Source organism: Trichosurus vulpecula, chromosome 9, assembly GCF_011100635.1.
Source record: "Trichosurus vulpecula isolate mTriVul1 chromosome 9, mTriVul1.pri, whole genome shotgun sequence".
Taxonomy (NCBI): domain Eukaryota; kingdom Metazoa; phylum Chordata; class Mammalia; order Diprotodontia; family Phalangeridae; genus Trichosurus; species Trichosurus vulpecula.
In genome coordinates this window covers 31799613-31820087 of record NC_050581.1, presented here as the reverse complement: position 1 = coordinate 31820087, position 20475 = coordinate 31799613, and the positions used below count along the sequence as shown (strand labels likewise).

General features: G+C 37.9%; 2 protein-coding genes across 2 annotated transcripts in view; both read left to right on the top strand.

Moving 5' to 3' along the window:
- The window catches only part of TMC1 (transmembrane channel like 1), a 160538-nt gene that overhangs the window by 56033 nt on the left and 84030 nt on the right, over window positions 1–20475 (top strand). The window contains 2 exon segments of the mRNA XM_036739525.1: window positions 10949–11039; window positions 14707–14788. Of these exon segments, the coding sequence (XP_036595420.1) occupies window positions 10949–11039; window positions 14707–14788 (173 nt within the window).
- On the top strand, window positions 11382–11780 carry LOC118831477 (40S ribosomal protein S24-like). Its single transcript, XM_036738845.1, has one exon. It carries the CDS (start codon window positions 11382–11384, stop codon window positions 11778–11780), a length of 399 nt encoding a protein of 132 aa, XP_036594740.1.

The window sequence follows — 20475 nt, the reverse complement described above, 5'->3', positions numbered from 1 at the left end:
AGGTCTTCATGACTCCAGGCCTGGCACTTTATCCACTATGCTATTTAGCTGCCCCCTTGCAATACTGTTGTCACTGTATTAATTGTTCTCTTGGTTCTACTCATTTCACTCTGTATCAGTTCGTATAAGTCTTCTCAGGTTTCTCTACAACAATCCCCTTCATCATTTCTTATTGCACAATTGTATCCCATCACATTTATAGATCATAATTTGTTTAGCCATCTCACCATTAAAAGGGCAACCCTCTTAGTTCATGGTTTTTTGCTACCATCAAAAAAGCTACTATTTTTTTCATACATACGGGTTTATTTCCTGTTTCTTTGATCTCCTTGGGGTATAGACCTACTAGTGACATCACTGAATCAAAGGGTAAATATATTTTAAAAGCTTTTTGGACATAGTTCCAAATTGCTTTCCAGAATGACTGAATGAGTTTACAACTCCATCAACAGTGTGTGTGTGTATTATAGATATATACACACATATATTTATGTATGTGTATATACATACATAAATATAGTATATATATAAATGTTATATATATATATGTGTGTGTGTATATATGCATATATTCCCACAACCCCTTCAGCACTTGTCATTTTCCTTTTTGTTTTTTTAGCCAACTTTGCCAATCTGCTGGGTGTTGCTTTAATTCACATTTCTTTAATCATTAATGATGTGGGGCATTATTTCATATGGCTATTAATAGTTTGGATTTCTTCCTCTGAAACCACTTGTTTTTTAAGAAATACTTTATTTTTTTCCAATTACATATAAAATTTTTAACATTTTATTTAAATTTTGATTTCTATATTTTTTTCTTTCCCTCCTTTCCCTCCCCCTTCACTGAGACTTCATGACCCCATTAGGGGTTTTCTTGGCAAAGATACTGGAGTGATTTGCCATTTCCTTCTCTAGCTCATTTTGCAGATGAAGAAACTGAAGCAAACAAGGTTAAGTGACTTGCCCAGGGTCACATAGCTATTAAGTGTCTGAGGCCAGATTTGAACTCAAGAAGAGGAGTCTTCCTGACTCCAGGCCTAGCACTCTATAGGGTATGAATGCTCATACTAAAAATTTAACAATTCATCTTCTCAAGCAGGTAGGAGCTGGCTTCAGCACAAACCTGCTTTTAGTTCTAAATCCACGTTCCTATGCTTTTTTATTAATATGAGCAAACAGGAAGATATAATCCTGCCTAGTCAATGAACTTAATGAGCTTATTGCTATAGTACAGGTGTAGAAGGACTAATTTGTATTTTCAAAAATGTATTTCTATAAAGTAAATGTTTGCTATACAGTGTATTTGCAAACTAACAAACTGGGTAGATAAAGGTGATAATCCTTTTCTTTTTCCAAATAAATGGTTCCCGAGAGTATTCTTTTTATTATAAAACTAGGATGCTGGATAAGATAGACTTCATAGTGTACACGTGTTTCGAAATGTTATGTTGGTGACATTTTGGCATTTCAAGTGTATGATGGGAAGCAAGGCTGTCTGAAAGCAGAGACTGTAAAGTGCCCTCTCTTGTTTTGTAGATTACCGTAGCCTGTTTCATTCTTGCTCAGAGCAAATCCAAAAATCTGAGGTGACTACAAACAATTCTTGGACTTCTTGGTTAAGCTTTACTCTGAGTTTACTGAAATGGTTTGTTTCATTTCACAGATCTCACTAGCCCTACTCTTTACTGATGCCAACCAAAAGCTTACAAAACTATTTATATTACAAAACCAACAAACTATTTTGATTTTATAAGGCTAAGTTTATTAGAGCATCTAACATCGTGAGAGGCAAAATGGTTTTGAAGTCAGAAAGACTTTGGTTTGAATCCTGTCTCTGACCCAGGAGAGCTATGTGACCCCAGGCAACTCTTGTGAGCTCTAAGTTTCAGTAGGGGTTCATAACCCTTTGTTAACCACTTACTACGTGCCAAGTACAGAGGACAGAAATAGAAAAGCAAAGATAGTCCCCAGGGAGTTTACATTCTAATGGGGGAAGACAATACACACAAAAGGACTGGGGGTCAGGAAGTGCCACTTGAGTCAAGAAAGTTACAGGGACAATGAGCGGGGACCAGAGGAGAATAGACTGACATACCTTATCCAGAAATAGTGGTGGAGTTAATCTGATCGTGGTTCATGGTTGGGGGTTTGGAGAGATTTGGAAAGAGAAGACAGCTCTTATAAATACAAGAAAGTTGGTGAGGCTGTGCAGGTGAAATCTGGTGAGTAGGGGGTGAAGGGCCTTTCCTGAAATAATGGTTTGGGAAAGGTAGGCACCAAACAGCATAGCAGCCTAGGGCAGACAGTTCTTTCTGGCAGGAGTTCTTAGCCATTTTTATGTCATGTAGTCACTTGGCCATCTGTTAAACCTGAGGACTCCCTTTTCAGAATAATGCTTTTAAATGCATAAATCAAGAAAAGTAAAGGATTACAAAGAAGACCCGTTATATTGAAATGAAGTTATCAAAATATTTTTTAAAAGTGTTCTCAGACCCCAGGTAAAGAACCCAGGATAGGCCAACAAAGCAGAGGCTGAGCTGTGGAGGAAGTGCCTAGGAAGCTGAGAATGAAGTGTCTATGTCGTGTGTCTACAATTAAATTTAAACTCCTAGAGAGTGGGGCCTTAACTGTCAGTCAATAATCTAATTTAATAAGTCAGTTTAATAAGTATCTACTATGTGTCAAGCAGTGTGATAAGCACTAGGTATACAAAGAAAGGGGACCTCTCAAGGAACTAATAGCCAGGGTAATCACATTTCCTTTGTATTTTCTCCTTCTGCCCCCCAACATTCCCCACCCAACTCAGTACCGATTATAATGCTATCCACTGACTAGGTACTCAATTCACACTTGTCAAGAGAGTTACTGAAAACCAAACTGTAAACCATTACAGCTAAAGATATTTACCAACCTACATTTCCCAACCCCTTCCTAGACTCTCAGAGAGATGATTTTTTTCCTTTATTGTTTTTTCAATCAACAAGCATTCATTTTTTTCCCCATCCCGCTCAATTTAAAGGGGGAGGGAGGAAGCAAAAACAAAATCCTTGCAACAAATATGCATAGTGAAGCAAAACTAATTCCTATCTTTTCTGTGTTGAAAAATGTATGCCTCAGTCCGCAGCTTGAAGAATCCATCACCTTTCTGTCAAGTGGTGAGAGCATTCTCGTCATCTGGAATCCTAGCTGGTCATCGCATTTATCTTAAGTTCTTTAGTCTTTCAAATTTGAATAGAATTATTTCAGGGGCCTGGGATCTATATTAAAATTTTATTTCAAACATATTTTGATTGCTGTAAATAAAATTGGTTTCCTTTGCAATCTTATATATGTAATTTATGCATCAAAATATTATTCCAAAAAGGAGTCTATCGATTTGATGCCCCAAAAGTTAAGAACCCCAGGCTAGATAATTTCTAAGCTCTATTTCAACTCTAAGACCTCATGTACTTCTACTTTGGCACTTAGCAAATATTGCCTTGTGTTGTTTTCTTTTCTTTTGTTTATGTCTTTTTTCAACTGGAGTGGAAATTTATTTAAAGCAGGAACATACTGTATTATTTTGTACCCCTCATAGCTTTTACCAAAATGCTTGGTACAATTCATGTTTTTGCTAATGGTTACAATCACAGTAGAGATTATAAAGAGGTGAAATGAAATAAACTGCTTACACAACACATTTTTTTAAAATTGTTCCCAAGAGGCTAATGATAGCATTATAGATCTAAAACTGGAAGGGTCCTTAGAAGTCAAATAGTCCAATTCTCCCCTTCCCACATTTTATGGATATGGAAACTGAGGCCCAGGGAAGTTAAATGACTTGCTTTAGAATGAATAATAATTAAGTGTCGAAAGGAGCATTTGGGCCCAGGTCCTCTAATTCCACAGTCAGTGTTATTCAAAAAAAATTTTAAACTCCTCCACCCCCACAATTAACATGCATTTATTTTTTTCTCTCTTCCACCTCCCCCCCTCCATTGGGAGGGAAAAAAGAAAAAAGAAAACCCTTATATAAAACATGGGAGGCCACACAAAACAAATTCCTGAATTGGGATTCCTGAAAAAATCCTGCAAAAATGTATGTCTCTGTATCTTGAGTCCATCATCTCTGTGTCAGAAGGAGGTTAGGATGAACCAGTGCTTTTTCTACCGGATCATGAAACAAAGTCATCTGAGCAGGAACACACACACACACACAGACACACACACAGACACACACACACACACACAGACACACACACACAGACACACACACACACACACACACACACACACACACACACGACCCACAGCCTTTATAGCACAGAGTAGTAAACCTTTGCTGAAAGAGACTTGAGGGATAAAATCCTCTTGTCTAATTTCATAGTATTGTGCTGTGTAATTACTGGGGCCTCTGTAGCCTGACACCTGGGTCCTTCTTTCATGATCTCAAGTTCAGGGTTATAACCTTTCCCCATATAGTAATTACACCCCTGGTTACCTAGCTCCAAGAGCTGTTCACACTAAAGCTCTGTCTGTAGGGACACCATAGAATTGGTTATTCATAGTGCGAGGAGGAACGTGTGCTTTTTTGTTTTGTTTTGCCTAGAGGTACTCTGATACGTCCCCAGCTTTATGTCATAGACCTGAAACAAAAATAAGAATAAGTAATGCCATTCCTTTTGTAAATCTCCCATTCCTCTTTTTGTTTTTGCATCTTCTTAGCAGTGTGGAAATACCAAAGCAATTCATTAGCCTCTCTCTTCCCTGTGGTTGTAATGAAATTTTGCTACAGGTATGTCACTCCATTTGAATTTCTCTGTTACACTAGTGTAACTGGCTTCTTCCCATCATGGGAATTCCATTGGTTTTCTGAAAAGTATTAATAAACCATTTAGAAGTTCTCTGTAGTATTGGATAAGAGGGAAAAATGATGCTGTGGAGATGATTAAGGAGAAGTTTTCCCTCATCTCTGAAATTTCTAGCAAAAAATGTTCAGAATACCAGGACATATTTCTAATTCGCACTGAAGAATGATTATGAAAAAAATTTCTATTTATCCAGGAAAGTGGTAGTTCTTTTCATATTCAGAATGAAAGTACAGCTTAGCAAACCCAAAGTTCAGCAAGGGGTAAAGCATTCATTCCTGGATTAAGGAAGTATCCAAGACAGCAGAGTATATATGGAGCTCATGCTGTAATCAAGGTTGTATCAAGTGTTATGAGTAAATTATCTATTTTGTTAGGCCAAAGTGTGCTCCCTCAACTAACTGTGAAAGCTTTTTTCAAAGCGTAAGAAACCCTCTTGATCTAATCACTAACCCAAGGAGCTGATCAATGTTTCATGGGGCCAGGTATTATTATCATTAAGTAGATCCTCCATTAATTATTTATCTCAGAGTCTGGGGTTACAACTCAGAGAGCTGTGCATATTGTTCTAGGGCTGGGTTGAGCCCAGAAAGGTAGAGGCTGAATTACAGCCTTGGCACACTGTTCTTACATAGTACAATTCAAGTGGATCTTTGTTGGGCAGAATGTGGTCCAGTTTGGGTCTAGAATAGTTCCATATCTCACCAATAAAAGCCTTTATATGAATGATCCTTATTCCTCTCTAGGATATTAATAACTGACACTTGTTTAAATTGCAAAATGCTATGGATACATTATCTCATTAGAACCTCACCAGCAACTCTGTAAAGTGGGAACTTGTAGGAATTATTATCCTCAGTTTACAGATAAGGATATTGAGACTGCATAAGGAACTCAGGGTGTGAGAACTCCTTTCACCAACATAGATGACAACTCTATGACTCAAAAGCTAAATTCGAGGAAATTAACAGCTTGAAGCACAGAGAGATAAAGTGGCTTCCCCAGAATCACAAAACTAGGTTAGTGTCAGAGGGAGAATTTGAACCTAGGTTTCCATGATACAGTAGAAATCATACTGGATTTGAAATCAGAGGACCTGAGTTCAAATCTCAGCTCTGCTACTTACCACCTGTGTTACCTTATGCAACCTGTTTCTCCTCTCTGTACCTCAGTCTCTTCTTCATCTGTAAAATGAAGGGGTTGGATCAAATGCCATCTAAAATCCCTTTCCACTTTAAGTCTATGATCTTCTGACTTCAGGTCCAACGTGCTTCCCCAAGCAGACTCTTGCCCAAATAACCCTTATGGACAGCTTCTCTTTGCCTACATAAAATTCAATCTAAATGACCCTAGCTCTACGCAAAATAGCCGATTTTAGGCAGCAAGAAACAGGTGCTATTGAGGTATTTGTTTTGAGGGGTGTATCTTCCTATTTCCTGTCACTGTGTTAAACTGAATTACATCATGTATTTTGTCAGTGGGATCACCACTTTTCTTTTGACTGGAACTCTGGGTTCTAGACTTTGCTTTGATGGCATGCTAAAGCACAGATCTTTTCCTGTCCTTTCTCTAATCCCAAGCCTGTCAGATTCTGGAAAAGTAACTCAGGTTCTCATTCTGTTTTTACCCCCTTTTCATCCTAGTTCCATTGGCTTGAGTCACATACCCCACCCTTAGCAACCAGCAACCACAACATTTTCCCTTCAATCCCTTGAACCCTTTGCCTCACAGAATAACTGTGTTGGTCCCTTCCGTGTCGGAGCAAAGCAGAGAAGAGGAGGACTTGCTGCTCAAGGGTCTCCCAGGGAAATGGTCTGAGAAGAAATGCAGGAGAATGGGGGAGATACAGAAAATGTCAGATTCCAACAATATAAGGGTTAGAAAGTCATATGACTAATGGAGAGTCACATCTACTCTTAAATGAATATCAGAGCATGATGATTAATTATATAAGCGAAATCAGGGGAAACTGTTGATATGGACATTTTATAAATGCTTGCTGGAGAACTAACCAACAGAAGGCAATGTGAAACCTCATTTGGCTATATAAAAGAAATGTTAATTATAGTGATTTACATGAACTAATGAACATTTATGTCTAGTTATCATATAACACCATATGCCTATATATCATTATATGTATCAGACTAGATTTTATTATAAGTTTAATTTGATTATAAAACTAAATTCTGTTCTTCATAATTAATAGCTCACAGAGCAGAGTCATTTGTTTGCAACATAAAACAATTAGAACACTGAGAATGGAAGATAACGTTGTAGAATTATAGCAGTTTAGTTACATGTTCAAATTTTTCCAAGTGAAGACTTATCTAGAAAATAACATAAAAATGATTAAAGACCAAGGATGTCCTTTATATTCTTCTTATTTGGTAATAGAAGTAGTCTTGATCTCTGATTTCCTTAGTATAAGGAAATCCCAATGTGGAAACTCCCTCCACGGATAACAAATTGGTAACTCATCTGTAATTTGTAGTTTTAAAGTAGCTTCTAAAATTTATAATCTTGTAAATTAAATTACTTGCTTCTGGTCACCTTGTTACTGTTGAGTCATTTTTCAGTCATGCCTGACTCTTCCTGACCCCATTTGGGTTTTTCTCGGCAAAGATACTGGAGTGGTTTGCCATTTCCTCCTTCAGCTCATATTATAGATGAGGAAACTGAGACCAACAGAGTTAAGTGACTTGCCCAGGTCACAGAGCTAGTAAGTGTCTGGGGCTGGATTTGAACTCAGGAGGAATCTTCCTGACTCCAGGACTGGCACTCTATCTACCATGCTACCTCGTTGCACCTAGCTAGCCTCAATTAACAAGTATTTATTAAGTGCTTATTATTTGCCAGGTACTATGCTAAGCTCTGGAGATACAAAATATCAGAGTATCTCAGAGGGACTTGAAACCAAGGTCTTCCCGAGGCCAAGGACAATTTACTATTTATTATGTCAGCCAAGCCCTTATCTTAGTTATTTGTTCTGCCTAGGCCTCCAGCCCTGGGAGGGATGGAGAGGGGGTGGTTTCAAATGTCTGAATAGGGTATCAGAAAAGGGGATAGGCTAAATCCATGAAGGCTTTTAAAAAATGGAATCTAAATTCCAATTCCATTCACCAATATCAGAAAAGAAAAAAAGCTCTTGCAAGTTGACTATTTGAGATGTTATTATTAACTTGGAAGGATGCCTGGGGTTGTGGACCTTAAAGAGCTGCACCTGTAGGTTGTAACAACAGTTCAGCTAGCAGCTACTGTGGCTGTGTAAAACCAACAACAACCAGCACACAGAAGGCCGCTAACATAGGTTCTTTTGATCTGCTTTACTAAGGAAAGTAACTTTAAGGGGTTAACAGTTTCACATACAAACATCATTCACTTAGTTCAGGAGGAAAAGCCAGCACCCTGAACTTCAGAACAAATACAAATAGGAATTACAAACATCAACTGACAGACCTTGTCTGATTCAAATCTCAATCCATAGTTACCAGGGTTTAACAAAGTCCCAACATCTGGGTTCACAAGCCAGGGGGCTCTTAACAATGGCTGCCCAGAGTCTCCCCAAGTCACACTCCACTCTTCCAGTGACTGAGAGCCCCAAGGGAGAACGCCAACCTCTGGGTTTATATATCTTGTTCAGGGTCAAACGGGGTCGCAATGTGCCACTCAAACCCACGTGGCCTAAAAGCCTCTGGCATCACAAACATGTCACTCAGACCCATGCAAACCAGGCTTTCCCTTGAGGCAAGGAGGTCATCAGAAACAAAGGCTGGACTCATCAAGAGCACTTGATTAAATAAGTGTTCCAAAAGAGAAAACAGTAAAAAGGTCCCACCTTAATTAATATTACATATGTCCTTACTGTTTTGTATGTGTGTGTGTGTGAAGGTATTATTATGATTATGATTATTTGCTTCTTGATTTAACCTTTACGGATCTGGAACTTCCCTAAAGGGTCAGAATCCACCTGGCCTACACGTCAGACACCTTTTGTCATTAAAATGATTATATACTATATAACAAATTGCTTGCCATTTGGGGGAAAGAGAAAGGAGAGAGGGAGAAAATTTTGAAATTCAAATTTTTAAAAAATGACTCTTAAAAATTGTCTTTACATGTAATTAGAAAAAATAAAATACAATTAAAAATACTAAAATGATTATGTAATGATGTGTCAGAGCAGTGATTAGCATTAGATAGAATGCTAGGCTTAGTATCAAGAAGACCTCAATTTAATGCCTCTGACAGTTACTTGCTGCCATGTCATATCGGACAAATCATTTAACCCTTAAATGATGGAGCACTGTTTAAAAGCTATTTATAAATGTGTGTAGATATGCATGAAAATTATCGGTAAGCCCTACAACAAACAGAAGACATCCTGAAGCCACTATCTGTGAGGAAGTTTTATATGCAAATCCATTTTCTAGTCAGCCTTCCCTCTTCCTTTCTTTTTATTTCCCCTTCCCATTCCTGAGACTTCTGACACTTCTTACCCCCTTCTTTGGAGATGCAGCATTTTGATTTTAACAACAGCACAGTGTGAAGATTTAAATTTTTTAAAGTCAGACTTTATCCATCTTGCTATTCCTTTTAAATATATAATAAAGTTATCATGTAAATTTCTTCACCCCCGCCACTCTAGAGATGGTTACCATTAGACACAGATATACATGTAAAATTATTCTATATATACTACCAATAATTATAGTTACTACTAATTCTCTGACTATTTGTTCAAATGACTGCATATAGAAATACATGCTATGTATTCATTGTAATTTTGAGTAAAAACCTCCACTCAGCTTCTCTTTTTATAGGCTCAATTCATGTGCCAATGAATCATTCATTTTTTGGCACAGGCCAAAACCCTACCTATGCAGAAACATGTATTTGAGAGGAAACATAACTAAAATCAGCCCAGCTCAAATAAAATGATAGTTGAGTTGTGGGGAATCTGGCCCCAACCTGCCACAGCATACTTTCAAAAGAACCCAAAATTCAAGAATAAATGTTGTTAGGCAGAATTGGATAAGCCACTTAAAATTTTTTTAATGCAACCTTTTTCTAGATTGCAAACTGATGGGCGATTCATTTTTCTGATGTCAGTCTGCCCTAACTTTCTTTCCTGTTTCTGCCAACAAAAAAAAAAATACAAAAGCCAGGAAATGAATCTGGCATTAAAATCAGCACACAAACTGCCAGAATGCTGTAGAAACTTCTCCTTCCATTTCCTTTATTGGTAAAGTCATAGAGTACCAGAGGCCTGCTTAGCTGTTTTCAGATATGTCCTCGTGTCATTTATAACAGCTTATAAGTCACAGGGCCTGAAAAAAATAGGTCTTTCTTCCTAGGTAGAATTTGAAAGCCTGAAAGTCCTTCTGTGTTATATTTAGCCATTAAAATAAGCACAGGCTCACATGTTCAGGGTCTGAAAATTAAGCAGCGTCCTAGTAACAATTAGAAAACAAGTCCAAAAGAAGTTAGGAATATTATGACTTTCCTTTTTTTTTCCTTAAATACCTTTTTGCTTTAGTTTTTGTGGAAGTAGCTATGTCAGTTGGATAACATGGTTCATCAGATAGCTATAGGCAAGTTTATGTTCTCTTAGCCTATTCCTTCTCAAAATGAGTTGGAGAACTTCATCTTTGAAGGCCACAAAATTCCGATCTCTCACACAGAAAAATCTATCTCTGGTGCTGGTTCTCTAGACGACAGATGACTAGAGACCTAGTCAGATTTCTGCGGACCAATGCCATCTCAGTCCTAGCCTTGGGATTTAGGAGTTATAATGGCGTCGAGGTCTTCTTCACTCTAGTGTGTGGAAATGTTAGTCAGTTTTTGGCTAGAGAGTATCTAAGTTGGAGGAAGGTAAGTACAAATAACAACCAACACCACCAGCCTGGAAGGTGGAATTGGTAGCTCCTCTATAACCATGCCATTGATAGAAAGAGTCCTTCAAATGTCAGAAAGACATTGTTACATCTGAAACTCTGGCTTTTTTTCAAAATTAGTTGAGGGGAGATAATTTCCATCTTAATGTAACATCACCTTATACTCCTCCCCTTCTCATATGTTTTTTTTCCTCTTGCAAGGGAAGCCAAAGAATTTGTAAGTGCAAATGAAGGGGCACTTGGAAAAGGAAAGGGAAAACGATGGTTTGCATTCAAGATGATGATGAAAAAAGTAAGTATTTTTATAGAAGGATTTTCAATAGTGAAGGATGAATCTACATCTTCCTGTTAATTAAACACTTTATAAATACTGTCCCTTTCACCCCTCGGGAGCTAAGGAGAGAGTCCAAGTCTATTTTCATTACATTTTGAATACCAAAAGACCATTTAGCTTTTCTCTGACTAGGGAATCAAGCCTTGTGGGGCAAGGGATGCAGAATGAAGAAGAATAGCACAATAGACAGTAAGTACATTTTGAGTATTATATTAGGTTTCCTGTCAAAGAAACCCTGAATGTTATTACAAATGTTAGTAGCATTTCCCTCTCCTGCTGCTTGAGGAGTCAGCTGCCACCATGAATGACACTGTAACCATCAGAACCAGGAATTTCATGACAAACAGACTTCTTCAGCGTAAACAGATGGTTATAGATGTTCTTCAGGCTGGAAAGGCCACAGTGCCCAAGACTGAAATTCGAGAAAAACTGGCCAAGATGTACAAGACAATTCCAGACGTCATTTTTTGTCTTTGGATGCAGAATCCACTTGGTGGTGGCAAAACAACAGGCTTTGGCATGACTTACAATTCCCTTGACTATGCAAAGAAAAATGAACCAAAGCACAGACTTGCAAGGCATGGCCTGTATGAGAAGAAAAAGACATCAAGAAAGCAGCGAAAGGAACACAAGAACAGAATGAAGAAAGTCAGGGGTACTGCAAAGGCAAATGATGGTGCTAGCGAAAAGAAGGAATAAAAGGCACTATGGATGATGTTTATCCATGAAGATAGTTTTTCATCAGATCATAAATAAAGTATGTGAAAACTTCAAAAAAACCAACCAAATGTTAGTAGTATTCATGGAAAGAACATCAGGTTTGAAATCAGAAGATTGGGGTTCTGTCCCAGTTCTGCCACTTAGATCACAGACTTAGAGCTGGAAGAAACCTTGAAGGTCATCTGGTTCTCCTAGTTCCTCATTTTATGGATGACTAAATTGAGGCCCAGAGAGGAGAAGTATCTCGCTCAAGATGACACAGGTAGCAAGTGGCAGATTTGGGAAGTGAACCTACATTTTCTGATTCCACATCCAGTTCTCTTCTTTCTGTACTCTGCTGTCTACATCTGTGACCTTGGGCAAATCCCTTAATGTCTCTGGGCTTCTGTTCATGGGAATCATTAATCGAGAGCTAGAAGGGACCTCTGAAGTCAAATTTTCTCATTTTACAGATTAGGCAACTGAGGCCCAGGGAGATTAGAGGATTTGCCCAAGGTAAAAGAAACAACAGCGACAAACCACCAGAAACAAGAGTTAAACCCAGGTCCTCAGGCCTCAGATCCAGACACTTGCACCATAATGCCTCTCTGTGTCAAGGAATATCAAGCCAACAAACATCTCAAGTGCCTACTAAGTACCAGGAACTTTGCTAAGCACTAGGGACATGAAGAAAGACAAACACAATCTGTCCTTATCCTATCCTCACACTCTAGTTTAGTCAGATTTCAACCTCTCCGAACCTCTTTTCTCTTCATTGTAAAATGAGAAAGTTAGACAAAGTCACCTCTAAAGTGTCTCAAAACTCCGAACCTATTGATTGTGGGGAAACTTCCACAAAGTTCTCTGAGATGGTAATAGTTTTCTTATGGCCACATGGTTCAATGGGGTAGGAAGCCACACGACCTAAATGGCTGTTATTCCTAAAAGGTTAGGCCACTTCTCCCATACTTTCAGATTTGTTGGCTTTCTCTATTGTGAAAATTGTTTTATACCATTGATGCTTCCATAAGAGGAAGCAACTGAAATGATAGCAGCAGAGTACACTATTATTACTCTGAAGGAGTTTACTGTTTGACATTCAAATCTGCTTTTCTCAAGCACAATCATAACAGAGGTTAGGCAAGTGAGGCATTTTCCTCAGGAACATGAAACTGAAAGGTGCAGAAAAATATATATCTCCTATATCATTATCCCAAGCAGTTCATACCATCAAGATAGAATATTTTTGTTGCAGGTGCAGAATTAGCTAGTTACGATGGTATCTCCAGGCACAGGTTATACATGACACCCAGGGTTACCCCTTTTTCCATTTGCCAGTTGAATTATCAGGCAACCTTTCCTGCTTGCCAGAGGTAATGCTATATTCCCCTATATAAATGCTTAACAACTGACTCTCTGGGGAAAAAAATGCACACAGTACACATTTTTGTTTCATTGTATTATTAAAATTTTGTCTATCACTTTCTTAGCTCTAGACAATCAACAAAACAATAAACCAAATCCTGATTTATAGTATTTGCAGATTTCTGAAGTGTAAATACTCATACTCAAGCCATTTGGAGTAGGCTCCAGTACACCCTTGCTGCTGCTTATACTTTCAAACTAATTTCTGCCCTTTAATCCGTGCTGAATCAATTAATCATTTGAGCATTCAATCAAGGGGCAGCTAGGTGACTCAGTGAATAGAACCCTGTATCTGTACCTGAGTTCAAATCCAGCCTCAGACACTTACTAAGCTATGTGACCCTGGGCTATTCACTTAACCTATGACTGCCTCAGTTTCCCTATCTTTAAAATGAGGACAATAGTAGCACCTTCCTCTCAGGGTCATTGTGAGGATCAACTGAGATAATAATCACAATGCGCCTGGCATTCTACCTGGCACATAGTTGGCTCTATAGAAATGTTAGCTCTCATTAAGTCCTTACTATGCAATAGGCTCTGAGAATGCAATGACAGAAGTGAAGCATTTACTGCTCTTAGAAAATGTACATTCTAATAGGGGAGACTAGATGTGAATATCTGAATACATACCAAATAAATTCAAGGCAGTATTGGAGGGGAGGGCACTAACTAGTAGCTGAAGGGAATCAGGAACATCTTCAAGGTGCTTCTGGAGCTGAGTTTGAAGCGGAGAATAATTCATGACTTTGGATTTCCCTGCTTTTAACATGTTTTACACCATAGCTTTGACTCTTGTCAAAGAGTTTTGTTGAGTTTTGTCCATGTAGTTTTATGTAACCCTGGAATTCTCTGCACATCTGCAAACCTGACAAAGAATGCGTAGATAGTGGAAAGAGTGAAGGCTTAAGAGTTAGATGATCTGAGTTCTTGTTCTTGTTCTGTCGTTAACTCACAATGTGACCTGATCCAGGTCACTTCCAACCCTGGATGTCAGTTTCCTCATTTGTCACATGAGGGATTTGGACTGGTTGACCCCTAAGATTCCTCCTAGGTCTGACATTCTATGGCTCCCTAGTTCATATCTTAGCCACATAAAGATGTTCCCCCTCAGACTATATATTTAAAACTATTATTCAAACAATTAATCAACAAGCATTTATTAAGAGCTTACTATGTTTCAGGCGGTAAGTTAGGCATTGGTTTTATTAAAAAAAAAAAAGGAAACAGTCCTTGCCCTCAGCTAGCTTACAATCTACTCTCTACTATTTTCTCCTCCACTGAATTGACCAGATGTATCTTTGCCTTGTAATAAGGGTTGGTAATGGGTAAAGGAGTTTGGAACTTTCTGCTCTGTCCCCTCTTACTTTGCAAGAAGGTTCAGTGCACCATGGCAGTCCATTAGTTCACACACTTGATGTTCCTTGTAGTCTTAGTGGAATTCATTCTCCATTTGACTTGACTTTCAACAATCTGAGAACCAATAATTGTGTTTTCTTTTCAGAAATGGGCAAAATTTCTTCGTGATTTTGAAATCTTCAAGCAGGCATGTATACCATGGGAAAATAAAATCAAAGCTGTTGAAAGTAAGTGCTCTTTAAACCTGGATGGAGGGGGGTGGCAAGACGAAGTGAGATTGTCTAGGGTAAACCGTTAATTTGAGCCAAACTTGCCAAGTTTGTCAAATGTCTTTCCCTGTCTTTGACCCATTAAAAAGAAAGAAAAAAGGAAAAAAAAATCCATCTGTTTATAGTCATCTCCTTCATGCTATGAAGCTTCCTGGAGTATAAATAACTATATATATTGAGTATGTAGCAGCCCAGGAGAAAGAGTCATTTAGCTCCACCCTCTCATACTAAAGCAAAACTTTTCTAATATGACTCTGTGTTACTTCTGCTCTGCACAGGCTGAATGGTGCCATGTGCAATGGCAACTCATCATGTGGTTGTTTTAGCGGAGATTTTATTCTTTTGATGAATATAACATTAAATGTGTGTGATCTATAACATGATACAGTAATCCTAATAATTAACAATGCATTTTTTAGAAGGGAGTCTATTTTAGGACTCATTTTAAAATTCTTGCTATATAATAAACATTGATAAGGTAGGAAGCTGCAGTATAGATAATAGAGAAAATTCATTTTCTAATCAAAAAGTTTCATCAGTAAAGTATCCCAGGATTTTAAAGCAGATTCCATTACTTAAAAATTTTTAATTTTGTTTTGACACATCACTTCTTAGTAAGCAATACTGGTCTTCCCCTTAGTAGAGATAGGGATGTGGTGGACTAGACCTGTGATTTCATTCGTTGGTATCTGAAACTTCCTCATGAAGAAACCTACAAGTAAGTGTCAGCACCTTCTCTAAGACTTATAAATAACCTAAAAAGGTTATAGAGATTTCTAGAGCACTGAGAAGTTAAGTGATTTGTTCAGAGTTCCACAGGCAATGGGTATCTTCCTGTTATAAGATCAATGTTCTATCTATTACATCATGCACTGTGCCCTTTCAAAAAGTATAAAAGCATCTAATCTAGAGAGAAGACAACTGCCAGCAAATGTAACTTCCCACTCTTATCACTTACCATTTCAATGGAATGTATAGGAGTATTTTTTCCCAATCTCTATCATTTAGAACCAATGTTCATTGTATTTGACCTGAATTATGTCACCATGAGTCTTCTCCTCATTGAAGTGATTGAAATCATCATTATGTATGTTGTGCTTTGGATTCTGCTCTTTAGCAGACTATAAATAATTTCCTTAATTAACAAGGGAATTCAAGAAAATATGGAAATAGTTTTATTGAAAGGCCAAATCAAGCAGTCACCTTACTGCAATTTCCCAAAGCTTTAATATCCAGGGATTTTGAATAAGATCTGATTCCTGCCCCCCGCCTTCCCATACACACACACACACACACACACACACACACACACACACACACACACACACTCCTTCCTCTCTAAATCATGAAAGAAAACTTCCTGCTGGTTAAATAAAATGACATGTAATTAAAATAGTGACTCAATGGAAAGATAACCCAGATGTTACTTCCTTGATATGATTGGCTAACTTTTAGCAATGTGTCTCTTTCTTTGGTCTCTGATCTTGTCTCTTGTTTTAAAATGGAAATAACTTAAATTACCAGATTAATCATACCTCATTAATCTGGGGTGTGATAGAAAGAGTACTGGAGTCATAGGGTCTAGGTTTAAATCTCAGTCATGATATTTACTACTGGTGTGATCTTCATCAAGTCACATGATTTTTCTTTCCTCATCTGTTATATGAAATACTTTGACTAGACAAACCTTAAGCTCTAAATCTGTGATGCAGTATTTTAGTTTGTAAAACATTTTTCTCTTAACTGTTGAGGCAGGTGCTGTGAGTATCATTGTGCCCCTTTCAAAGATGTAAAAACTGAGCCTAAAATAAAGTTTAAGTGAATTGCTCAGAGCCACAGAACTGGTAGGTGCTAGAGTGCAGATTTGAAGCCAGTTGTCCTGACTTGGGTACAATGCTTTTTCTACTATATCATTCAAGTGACATTTCAAGCATTTCAAAACAAAAGATATACAGTGAAAGCTTTTAGCTGCCTCTTCACCGCAAATTATGGAGCACACCAGATAATACTTTCATTGTCTTCACAACCTTCAGATCTATGATTGTGCTCTAGCAGAAGGAACACTGGCTTTAGAGGGAGATGAATTCTACTCCTGATGCTGCATTGACTAGGAATGTGATTTTTAGGCAAGCCACTTGTTTTCTTCCTCCAGGAATGAAAAGGGCTTGTATAAGTAATCTCCAAATTCCTTTCTGATAGTTTTGCTATTTTCTGATGAATTTCAGATATATGTTATTACTTTCCAACTTTCTCTGTTATGACCTTCTGGGGTCCAGAGAGAACCTTAATAGAGAAAAGCTTGATTTATCTAATTGCTTTAATGACTCCATTTAGCTTCAGCCTAAATGTTAGGCTGCTCAAACTTTTTAATATCTAACTTTACCTCTGAATGTAACACTTCCATAAGAGGCATTCCTTGCTGCTCCCATACCTGTCATGCTCACAGACATTGCTCCTTACTCACCCCACTGAACGCCACACATGCATTAACCTTAGTTGTTTTGTTTCTTTTTCATTCCCATTGTAACATCTTTGCCAAAGTCTAGGTTCCAGTACGTGTGTGGGCTCACTCTTCATACTAGAAACAATCCTGGGGAACTTGTTTATTATCAATAACTTAGTTTGACTTCTGATGACCTTGACCTAATCTCAATTGGTTTGGCATAAGTGTAGTCTTCAGGAGGCCATCTCCCACTGACCCTCCTTCTCCACCTCAATCCTGTAAATGATCAATCAATCTTGTGCCACTTCTTCAAGGTTGGGTCTTATCCACCCATCTTATTTTCCCCTGAATTTCTTCACACAAAATGCTTGTGAATAATGAAACTATTCATTCTTAAAGATAAAGCTGAATCTAACAAGATTATTGTAAGTACTGTTACGGAGCTTTCAATTTCCCCATCCTTGACCTGAGCCAGCTGCTGCACAGAGTACCCTTCCTCCATTCCTCCATCCCCTTTCCTGTCTCCAGTGATCTCAGTTTCTGGATAGCTGGATAGCTATAGAAAAAATGAACTATTTAGATAAGAACGAGCTTTTCCCACCTGCATTATCTAGTCAGATTTCCAAATTAGGTTGCCCTGAATTCACCTATAATGGAGGCATTGCTTCCTTTGTACAAAACTAAGCTGTATTACAGAGAATTTTAAAGGATAGTTTTTAACATCTATTCCTGAAAAGCATGCCTATGGCATATCAGAAGAGCAAAGAAGGTAGAGGTTCATATATCCCACAATCCTTATGACCACACACAACAGCTACAGATTGTTTTTATCAGGGGCATTTTTTAAACCATAATTAGTCATAATGAAATGGTAATGATTTGATGGCATGAGGCAGTGATTCCTAGATTTCTTGCATATTTACTGATTTTTGCATGAGGTTATTATGCAAGCACACATCTCTTTAACTATACAAACAAGGTTTGATTTCCAGAACTATTAAATGAAACTCACAAGAAGAATATATTATTTTGACTGATAGCTGAGATGAGGCATAAAGATCTATACACTATTAACTTCTTAGGCTTGGTGTAGAAGCCATTCCATCAAAGGAAGACAAATGCATAAACTGACACTGAGAAGTTTTAATTCAATTAAAAATATTGTTAATTGCTTGCTAAATGCAGTGCAGGTGCTACAGATACAAAATGGGAAATATTTTCTGCTCTCTAGGAACTTAGATTTTACCTAGGAAATAACATTTAACAGATATATAAATACAATATAATTCAAGGAGGAGGGAAATTTGAAGGATAGGAAAAGGCACCCAATAGGAGAAAGAAGATGAGTAGGTCCCCGGAGAAAGCTAACTTGGTCATACCTGAACCTTTGGGAGATTATTCTAGTAGTTTTGCAGAAGATGGACTGAAGAAGGAATCTGGATGTATGAGTGACTTGACTAAGCCAGCTGTCAATTTTAGATGTCTGAGCAAGTGGGATAGTGAGGACCTCTCATGGAATCTGGGTCTCAGCCTTTCTGTGAATTGAGTGGGATAAATGGAGTTGGGGACTTTTCGACATAGCTCAGGGCTTCTGATTGACAGCTAGGACCAAGTTTTGAGTTACTAAAAATCCCCCGAATTGTATCCTCACCAAATAAGGGTAAAATTGTTCTTAAGAGTTGTTATTGATTGATATGGATTGAAGGCTTCCCAAAAAGGGACACCCTACTAAAGTAGTTCAGACCCTAGGCCCAAGTTTCTATTCACCATAGATACTTGACTTATGGGAACCCTAGGGCCGCCTTTCCCCTTTCGCTAACTGCCACCTTCACACTAGCTTTGCTAAATAAGGAATAGAATGCTTATATGAGTGTACATTGGCTGGAAATGTATTTCCTTGTTCCTCATATCTGGGGTAGATTTCTGCACTTAGAATGTATGGCCAAACCCTCAGCCAATGATAGTGAAGGTCAGTGGTGGGAGGGGGATGGAATGTGCTAGGGTATATAATCATGCTTTACTTCCTGTACTGCCCCTCTCCCTACGGATTGTCTATCGGTTCAGAGACTGCCCTTTCCCGTGGGATTGTAATAAAATTCATTTCTACTTTCTACTTGAGAAGCCTCTGAGTTTAATTTTGGGTGAAGCTACTGTCCCACACAAAGTAAAAGATCACATTTGAAATGGTAGCATAGTGCCATGAAAAGAACCTTCGATTTGGAATCAGTGAGACTTCTCTTCTGATCCCAGCTCTACGACTTCCTACATGACTCTGAGCAAGTCATATAACTAACTTTTTTGGGCATGTTTTCTTCTCTGTAGAATGAAGGGGATGGACTAGATGACCTCTAAGTTTTCATCTAGTTATAGGTCCATGATAACATTACCAGATTATTGTATGATTACTGGATAGCAAACCATTAAAATGTCAGATGGGAAAAAATAGGTATTCACCAAGATCCTAGAAAATATGTCTGTCTTAATAAATTGCCTACATAGTGGGGTTTTTTTGCACTTAATCTTTTAATAACTTCACTTAAAGTATTGTAGCTGGAAGGCACTGTTGTGTGAAAATTCGAAGGTATTTGGTTGTTAGAAATTCCTTGCCATTCCACTGGTGGCTGAGAATCTATGGGCTAGGCCCTCTTTGAACCTCTCTGACCTTCACCTACCTCATTAAAAAAAAAAATTAAAAACATGTGCCCCAGAGCTCTTCACAGAGATGCTTGAGGAAACTGAATGGTATTTTGAATGCCAGAGGGTTTTATTGGCATGCTAAACCGTGAAAGGCACAAGCACAAAGCCCAAGGGTTACCCACAGGGTTGCTCTTTATTAACAATGCTTTTCTGAACAGCTTGCTAAAGACCCTTGACACTTTGGCCTCTGGGAAGCATACCTGATTTGAAACCCAAATTAGTATTTCAGCCACTCTGGAGAAGATTAAATAATTGCCCATCTTTTAAAAATATTAATGGTTTTTTACACCATATTTATTTAAAAATTTATCTTTCTTCTGAATTTAATGCATATCAATTAAAAATAATATTTCATTTACCAAATAGAAGAGGAAAAGAGGATGATAGATAAAACTGTGAGTTTCTTTATGTATAGCTTGCTTTTTAAACTTTTAATATTCATATATTTAACATTTAAAATATGTTCTTCCTGTCTGAGTTTCTTTCTGACCTTCCTTCTATTCTC